Source organism: Manihot esculenta, chromosome 12 (assembly GCF_001659605.2).
Source record: "Manihot esculenta cultivar AM560-2 chromosome 12, M.esculenta_v8, whole genome shotgun sequence".
In the NCBI taxonomy this organism is placed as follows: domain Eukaryota; kingdom Viridiplantae; phylum Streptophyta; class Magnoliopsida; order Malpighiales; family Euphorbiaceae; genus Manihot; species Manihot esculenta.
The window spans coordinates 6,002,542-6,012,729 of NC_035172.2; the positions used below are offsets into that span (position 1 = coordinate 6,002,542).

General features: G+C 34.7%; 1 protein-coding gene across 1 annotated transcript; it reads right to left on the bottom strand.

Moving 5' to 3' along the window:
- Positions 1-1,578: 1,578 nt before the first annotated feature.
- Positions 1,579-2,739, bottom strand: LOC110628447 (F-box protein At3g07870). The gene has a single exon (XM_021775100.2). It carries the CDS (start codon positions 2,737-2,739, stop codon positions 1,579-1,581), a length of 1,161 nt encoding a protein of 386 aa, XP_021630792.2.
- Positions 2,740-10,188: the final 7,449 nt, after the last annotated feature.

The following is a 10,188-nucleotide window of genomic DNA, read 5'->3' on the forward strand; positions in this document are numbered from 1 at the left end:
ATATATATATATTAGGGCTCAAATTTGACTTTATTAGATTAAATTTAATGCGTTAACCGTTGAACTATACAATTGGGGCATTGAGGCATCACTCTAAAAGTCAATTATAGGTTTATAACATGGATTTAAAAATAATAAAAAATTCTTCTTTAAATATTAAATACTTTATTCATTTCATAATTTTTATTTATTTTATTTTTAGTATATATTAAAAAATATAATATTTTAAAATTTTTTAATTATACTCATATTAAATACATTAAATTTTATTACTCTTTTTTTTCTAATCTATAATTTATAATTCATCTTTTTTTAGATATCTTAAAATTATTATTCATTTGTTTTACACAATAATAATATACAAATCGACTATTATAGTTTTATTTTATTTTACTTTATTGCAAAGAACTTTTTAAAATATTTTTTAATATTTAATAAAATTTAATATTTTTAAAATAAATATAATTAAAAAGTTAATAAAAATTATTTTTTTAATATGTGTAAAAAAGGAAATGAATAATAATTCCACTCCGCCAAGCATGTTTATTAACATTTTAATTGAAAAAAAAAAACAAATCAACTTAATTAATTTTTTATAATTTTAAAAATAAAAAAATATTTTTTTAGTTTAAAAAATAAAATTATAAATAATTTAGTAATAATCCATTTAAATTTATTTTTTATAAAACGAATTATGCCAACCGGAGTAAATGTCTTTCTTTAAACTGACATATACATATACATATATATATATATATATATATATATATATATTTAACACTGTAAGTCTATTAATTTTTATTAATTATTCACAGAAAATATTTTTTTATTAAAAAAATTAAATTATTTTTTAAAAATAATTTTTTTTTTAAAAAAGAATGTGATTTTTTATATTTTCAAAATGATTTTAATATATAAATTTATGAATATATTTTAATTTTAAATTAAAAAATAAAAAATAAGTTATTTTATTAAAAAAATATAGTAGAAAATATTTTTCAGTAACGAGCTTACTTTTGTTAAATTTTCCTATTTTTATATTAATTAGTAAATTTTGCTTTCCCAAAAGAATATTTTATTGGATTTTTACAATATCAACTAAATTAAGTTATGCAATTCAATATTCGCCTTAAAAAAAAATAATTAAAATAAAATATAAAAAAAACAAATTTTTAGATTTACATTTACAGATTTAATTAGTTTGTTGATAAACCTAAAGATTTAGGCAGTTAGTAAATATATTTAAATAAATTTAAAAAATTTTAAATTTTATTTTAAAAAAAAATTCCTAGGCCCAGTTAGTACTTATGTTATGACAAGCGTAGTCAGTACTTATGTTATGACAAGTGTTTGCAACGGTAAACCTCACAGTGTTTGCAAATAAAGAACTGAAGAATGATCGGACGAGTCATTAATAATGGAGACACTGAGGTATGAATAAGATTGTTTTAGTAGATTTTTAAAAATATAAGAAATAAATTATTAATAATAAAAATATTTAAGGATTTAATAATACATGTTTCCACAAATAAAGAGAAAAATAAACTCCAAGGAAAAAAAAAGAAAAAGCCCTTTCGTTTATAGGCCAGTAAGCAGCCTGTCAATGCCATTAAGATTACCACCATGAGCAACTGCTTCAAACATATTTGGCATTCCTGGAATTTTAATATTCGTAAACGTCCCATGCCTTGGATCATAAGCAACCAATGTCCTACACTTGTATTGCAGCAAAATTTCACCATTTTTCATGCTACAAACAACTCGAGTAAAAGACCTCCTATACAATCTCGAAATTTTAAAGGAAGGATCAACTTCTTCTTCCAATTCTCTTGGAATCTCACTACTTATATTGAACTCTTTTCTCCAAGACTGCCTCACTCCATATTCCTTCATTACCCAAATCTCAAACGATCCATAATTGATATTAGAAACTACAGAGAGACATCCTCCTCTGTTGACCAGCATGAGCCTGTGGTAACCGTGGCCTTCAAAGCCAGCTGCTGAGTTTGGACATGGCACCAATCGAAATTTCTCTTCTGATAAGTCAAAAGAGATGAGCCTATGATTGTGATGATGTCTTAATGGCCAATTGACCCAATGAAGTCTCCCATTAACCATAACCTGTGATGCAGACTGAACTGGATCATAATTTATCTGTCCTAAGCTTCTCCAAGTTAGGCTACCCAATGTCAAGATCTCAGCATTTGGTGGTGGACCGTAACCACAAATCCTATGGCCTCTAACATTCCCTGAAACACGGGAAAGCTTCAGAATTTTATACTCCTTTGTCTCTGCCTGGAACCCAAATCCAAGTACTGTGCAGAAATCAGAACTCTGATCATGAGCAGACTTCGGCAGCTCCATGAAGTCACTATTGAAAGGATTGTACAAATGGAATGTGTTCTTCGAAGAATTAGATAAGCATAGCCAGCCATTGCAAGAAGCTGCGACGTTGAAATCAGGCACTGGAGGTGAAGAAATGCTTTTCACTAGCCCAACGTTGTTGTTGTGAGGATACAAGTATAGAGCATAGAGCTGGTTTTGAATGGGATAGTCACCATGTAAGATGAGACATGGATTGGTATTATTTGAAGCCATATGGGTGAAATGGAGATCAATAAGAATTGGGTCTTCAGCTAAGTTCTTCCATGATCGGCTTACAAGCTTAGCATTGAGTAAGGATGGTGTGGGTAGTTTAGAAAGTATGTTGAGCATGATCTCACGTGGAAGACTCTCCATGGCGATCATCATCTGCCTTGTTAATTTGATTGTGGTCTGCGTTAATTTATAGTATATGAGGTTGGTGGGCTTTACAAGACACAACATATACAATTGGAGATGAAAACAAAGGTAGCTGCAATCAAACATGTTAGGCTTCCATAAGAACCAACGCCTCGCCTCTGTCGGGCACATTGCCGGCCTACTAATTAATTTGTTAACTCCGGAATACTAGTTATTGTAATACCCTTTTAACTATTTTAGCAGTGAATGTCCATAAAAGGATGAGTTGATACTACACAATTAAAGATGCAAAGAGACAGATGCATTGAAAGTTTCAAAGCTTGTCTGCTGATGATAAACCCAAAATTCAGAAGCTCCAAAACGTTACATCCTTTTTCCCTGTTCCTTGCAAACTATGATTAGAATACATTTTTCTACAAATGTTAATCTCAAGTACATTAGTATATGATTACTAACAATTTCAGTTGTCCACGGATTTTTTGCCAATTTAGGTTGAGGTCAAAATTTTTTATTAATTTAAGGTCAGAAAACAAATATTTATGGGTTTGTGGTTTTTTTCAATTGTGGCCTAATAATAATAATAATAATATATATATTAATAATATTATTTATATTATATTTTTTATAATAATAAATAGTGTTTTATACTTTTTAATATACAATATGTAATATATTTTATTATTAATATTTAAATAAAAATTACGTAGTATTATATAATTTTAATGTTATAAAATTAATATTATATTACAATTATATGTATAAAAATAATCTAATTCAGGATAAAAATTTTTTAATTATTTTTTATAATATATTTTATTATTTTTAATATATTAATATAATAATACTGTGATTAAATAGTATTAATAATTTGATATACATTTAATCATGTTTTAAATTTAAAATTAATTATTAATTTAATTACTACTAATTATAAAAGTATTATTTTTAATATATTATTATAATAATATTATAATTAAATAGTATCAGTTATAAATTTATTCATACGTAGTTATTATTTTTTTTATAAATTTTATTATTTTTAATATATAAGAGTATTGTAAAAAGTTAATAGCCTGATGGTAAGTGCATCCGGTTAAACCTGATAGATCTCAGGTTCGAATCCCCCATCCCCCATTTCAAAAAAAAAAAAATAATAATAATAATAAAAGAATTACATTCAAAAATATTTAGAATTATGATATTATTTATTAAATTATTTATAATTTATTAAAAAAATTAATATAAATACATAATAAATTAATTAATTAATTTATTTATTTTTCTCGAATTATAATAATACAATAATTTTGTACAATATGTAATCACAATATAATTTTATCTTATAACTCTAAATATATTAACATTTAAATATATTTTATATCACATCATTATTAATATTGATGTTCTGAGATCCAGAAAATACGGTTTATAATAATTGTGTAAACTTGGATTGAATTAGCTTAACTTAGCCTGGTCAGGAGACCCACCTGCTTGTGATGTATAATTGCCTCTTTGCTATAGTATCACCCGTCCCTATCACTCAGATATGTACGTACGGAGGTGTCAGTGCCCCACTCCATGCTAGGCGGCCATTTAATTCCCCCAGCGCGCATGCGGTCAGGGCTGCGAAGTGACTGGACCAGCTATTCTCCTTCACGTCACGTCACCGGACTGGATTACTTCCTATCAGACCCGGGCTTATGATAGGCCTGGCCTGTTCGTGTGTCTGGATCAGGACTTGCGATACTGGATTGGTCTACCTAAGGAAAGCCTGATGTGTTATGGGCATGCCTTCTTCTTTAGGGTCTGGCCTTGTCCCCAGGTGTAAAAAGTTCGGCGGTCATCAAATGCCCCTTTATCTCCTCAGCAGTTATTACATGAGTGATGAGGGGGTAAATCTTTAGGACCCATTATGACCGCGCGGCCCGAGAATGGCTCCTGTCAAAATGCCATTTCCTTGCATTTACTCTTTTCAAATGTAAAATCCCAATTTTCTCCAGAATCTTCTTCTCACTTAACTTAATCATAAAAGTCGTAAGCCGAATGCTTACTTAGCAAAGTCCAACTTAATTATCTTTACTTAATTAATGGACTAGGCTGTCTCTTCTGGGACTTTGCTAAACGACCAGGCCCGGGCTAAGAGCTTGATGTCTTGCTAAACTTCTGACTCGTGAGTTTTTCTTATTTTCATGAGGGCTTTTTCGTCATTTGCTCGCAACCTCCTCAGTGTTGCGAGCTCGGATACGTAATGCTCAGAGCGATCATCTTTGCATGAGTTTTTTCGTATGAGATGGTTTCTTGGGCTTGTCCGAGCTACAAGCTCGGAGGCATTATCCTCGAGTTCCTCCTTTACTTGATGTAATATTTAACTAAAATTGTAAATTAAATATTTTGAGCTATAGGTTTGCTTGAGCTGCCAGGGATTCGTCTGATCTGCGAGCTCGGTTGTTTTTACACCTTTATGACTTGTGGGCTCGCTCGGATGGAGAGCCCAGCTTTTGACTATTTTTCCATACTTAACTTGTTTAGTTAAGCATTTGTTCGTCGTGAGCTGATCTGAGCTGGGAGCGCGGTTCTTTATTTTTTGCTTAGGCTTTTATGCCTATAGCCTGTGATGTTGCCTGTATTGCGAGCTCGGGAGTTTGGGATTTCGCTTTTTGCACTTTGGTGTCCTGAGCTCTTTTGTGAAGTCGGACTTATATGGGCTATGATTCAGTCTGACTGCTTATTTGTTCGGCTTTAACTTTTCTTTTATAGACTTATAGTCTTGCCGATGTAGACATAAAGCCCCTCCAAGCTTCTGGGGAGATCGACCCTGGATTGAAGAGGTTGGACTATCTGTTTTGGACTTGACCATACTGCGGTTCGATTCTTTTGTATCCTAATGAGTTAGGGCTTTCTACTGCCCCATTCGGTCATTCATAATGGTTTATTCGGCCTTTTATGTTGCTCCTGTCTCCTTGATTCTTTATCTGAGCATTTGGTTCTTGGGTATGTCTCGATTAGTTGGGTTTTTTACCCCCGAGTGTTTTTTGGACTGTTTTCTCTCAAGCGTTTTGTGGGCTCTTTGCTGCTTAGACCTTTCTCTAGGCTAACCGAGCTGGTTTAGTGCCAGCGATCAATTTTCGAGGTCAGTGTCTCTTATGATTGCCTCTGGTCTTTCATTTGATTCTCTATCTCGATATGCCTTTTGCTTAGGATTCGCTTCGCCTTAATTTTGCCTGCCTATTGGCTTTACTGGTGCCGAGCACATTTTCTTGAGATCGGCATGGCGCTTTGGCACTTTGACATTTTGGTTCCGTGAGCCTTGAATTGGCTTTTAGTAGGCCGTATGGCTATATGAAACGGGCTTTGGGGTGCCTTAGTTTACTTTCTTTATATGCTGGCTGCTTGGCGAGATAGAGGTCTTATTATCCCGTGATCCGAGCTCTTTTGAGAGGTCGGATCCAGATTTTTTATTTTTATTCTAGCACCCTCTTACGAGTCAGCATGACGCTTTAATGCTTTTGGCTGTTGTGTGAGATCAAAGTCTCTTTACCTTGTGACCCGAGCTCCTTCGGGGGGTCGAATTTTAACTTTTCATTTATGGTCCAGTGCCCCAATCTTTTTATATAAGGTTGGAACTGTGTTCTTACGTGTAGTTTTTGTCCTATCCGAACTCTTTTTTGTGAGGTCGGAGCTAGGCCTTTGCCTTTCCTCTTGGAGGCTTGTAGCCTTTATTGATGTTGTTTTTCTATGTTGGCATTCGCTCCCCAACTGGTTTTGTGGTGCTGACAGTCATGTTCTAAGACTGGTCACCTACCTCATTGGGGTCTGTTAGTGTATTTGTCCTAGGCCATTATCTTGGACCTTTTTATATGTCGTTTTGGTTATTAATATTAGAAGTTTTTATCATCATTATTATTTGTTTGCATACTACATAATAATGATTATCATCCCTGGTTACTTATTATTATGTTGATAATAATAAAATATAGCTAGTATGATTATTGATTGATAATCATGAGATGATTATGTATATGTTGATATAATTCAATAATCATAGATACTTGTTAGAGAATAAAGTATTGGATGGACCCGCATTAAGATGACTACATGGGTTATTGTCATAAGTGAATCTCAAAATAGTTATGTCTTAATCCTTTGACTTGAGATTGTCATAGTTTCCAACATAAGGACTATTATGTTTTGACATAACCAAACATTGTCTTTAATCGGACAATCATAAAGGTTATGATTGAGCATAATAGAAATTATGTAGAGGATATTGAACAATCAAGGTAGGATTTGTCCCTCTCTTTGAGAGAGATATCTTCTGGACCCCTCGATAAGTGAGACTGAGAAATGCATGGCCGTACTCAAATGAATTGATAGTGTGATTAATATCATTTGAATTTATCAATCTACTTAGAGATCGAGAAATCATAAGTTTGAACATTATAAGTTTGACATTGACCATGACTTATGTTCAAACTAGATATCGTGTGACAAAGATATTAATACATGTTCTATTTATTAGGCTTTATCGGACAATTGATCCTCATATTAATTGGGTAGTCATAATGTCTTGCTAGAGGCCACTTATGACTTATGGGCCTTGTGGGACTGGACCTATTGCCAATTAATGTGAGTCTATTGGGTCACACACAAAAGAACGTTGTTGATGTGCTATGACGTATTAATGGGCTAAAAGCCTAAAACCCATTAATATAATTAATAATAATAAAGTGTTATTATTATTAATCATTAATCAATAATAATAAAATGTTATTATTATTAATATTAATTAATAATAATAAAGTGTTATTATTATTAATTATTTATTATTATAAGATAATAATATTTAAAAGATCTGCAGTCTATTTGTAACTGTTACAGATAAAGGACTCTATCATATAAGATATTTGAGTATCTGCGAGATTGTGATAGTGGGTTCTGAACACAACTCTTTTGGGAAAAGAGTTGTGGGAAAACAAAAAGACTAAAACATATAAATACTCCTTCTACGAATTGTGGAGTGACGATTTTTAGAAAATTCAGTCTAACAGTTACAGATTGTGGAGCACATAATCTATCCATCATTGATAGAGCTAGCACTCTAGAAGGATAGAAGACGTTCGTGTGGATACCATTGAGGGTGTTCGTTTGAAAAGGCAGCACCATCAGTCCAGCATTGTATCTTCTCGACGAGATTAACAGGTTAGTCTCATATCCTTCCTTTGAAATAAACGAAGCACTAGGATTCTGGGTAAGGAAATCAGAGATTTTTATTTTTCCGCTGCGCAATTTGGGTTGCAATAAGCTCGGAATTTCCCAACAGGGTCTTCTTCCTCTCAGCCGGTTTTGTGGTGCCAGTGGTCATTTTCGGAGACCAGTCACCTACCTCACTGAGGGCTTCCTCCTCTCAACCGATTTTGTGGTGCCGGCGGTCATTTTTTGAGACCGGTCACCTACCGGCGGTCATTTTCCGAGACCGGTCACCTATCTCACTGAGGGCTTCCTCCTCTCAGCCGGTTTTGTGGTGCCGGCGGTCATTTTTCGAGACCGATCACCTACCTCACTGAGGGCTTCCTCCTCTCAGCCGATTTTGTGGTGCCGGAGGTTATTTTCTGAGACTGATCACCTACCTCACTGAGGGCTTCCTCCTCTCAGCCAGTTTTATGGTGCCGGCGGTCATTTTCCAAGACCGCTCACCTACCTCACTGAGGGCTTCCTCCTCTTTTTCTAATATTTTTCTGCAAAGTAAAAGTTTGCATATAGTATATTACAAGTGAATATAATATTAATTTTGACCAACCCTATCTTTTTATGTGATGTAAATGATTCATTAAATAATAACTCTCATGCTTGACTCATTTTACAGTTTTTTTCTCAACAACACGTCTTTAAACTACTTCAACATATTACCAGATTCAGTCTCATACACATAGAGTTTTCGTCTACAATCTCAAATTTATAACTAATCATGATAATGAGAATATTTTGGGTTAAAGAAGTGACCGTGTAACTTAGTTATGACGCCTTTCTTCCACGATTTGTGAATCACCCCGGCATTGCCCTTCTTCTTCATATCGACATATTCCTCTGTTCGACTTTCGTCGTGTGGCTTTTGATATATGTGGTGATTCCCAGGTCTATCCTGTCTTGTGACACTACGGAGTTAGAGAATAATAACTGCGGTCTTTCCCGAATAGAGCTCAGATCGTTTGGGATGGCTCCGGTGTAATTTTCGCCGTGATTGGCCATGTGGATCTCAGTGGGTGTTATGAAAATGGAAACTCCGGTAATGGAAAGATCTCCTTCGTTTTCCCACAGACGGCGCCAATTGATGTTCTGAGATCTAGATAATAGGGTTTACAATGGTTGTGTAAGCTTGAATTGAATTAACTTAGCTTAGCCTAGTCAGGAGACCCCCTACTTGTGATGTATAACTGTAATACCCGGCTAGACCCCGGTATCGGAATTCCTACGTTCCGGCGGATTTTCCGTTGGAAGTCGGGATTCGAGGATGTCGGAGTTTGCCCTAAGGGTATAAGAAAGGTTTTTAAGATGTTTTTAAAGTTGGTTTTTTATCATATTTGCATGTTTTTGAGTTAAGCAAATTGAGTTTTGAAATGAAAAGGCAAGGGGACAAAAGCCAGGTTCGGCCGCCGAAGGTGAAGTTCGCCGCCGAAGTTGCATGGTTTCGCATGAACGGCTAGGCCAGCCGAAGGAAGCGTCGGTTGGCCACTACAAAAGACCCTTTCCCCTTTGCCCGAGACTTGAGTGTTAAACACTCTGTTTTTGGGTCAAAGGTAGGTTCAAGCTCTCCTTGGTGTGATTTTCATGTTTTCCTCAAATCTTGCATGTTTTAACTTGATTTGAGCTTTGTTTTAGAGTTTTGAGCAAAAGGAAGCAAAGTTGAGTACTTGGAGATTTTGAGTGAGTTTTCCCCATCTCCAAGCTTGGATCATCAATCCTCTAGTTCTTCAAGAGGTAAGCATGGATCCTCACCTCCCCTTATGTTTAAAGCAAGTTTTAGAAGTTTTAAGAGAGTTTTATGGCATGTTTTGGGGTATAAGCATGAGTTTGAGCATATGTTGATCATATGCGTTTTGTTGTTGTTTTTGAGGCTTGAGCTAGTTTTTAGGCCCCTATATGCATGAGATATGTTGTGTGTTAGTTGAGAAGTGTTGGTATGCATGTTCTGGGTGTTTGATAGGATTTTGGAGGCTGAGAGCATAAGTGGTGCTCGGATTCTGCCTTTCTGGAGAATCCAGGTTCGGCCGCCGAAGCAGGTTCGGCCGCCGAACCCCTTGTGGAGGCAGTTTCGGCTGCCAACCTTGCCCCCGAAAGCTAGGCTTTTGGGTGAGAAAGAGACTTTCGGCCGCCGAAAGAGGGAGTTCGGCCGCCGAAAGTGCATGAGTTTTCGTCTCTGGACGAGGCTTCCGGCCGCCGAAGGTGCCG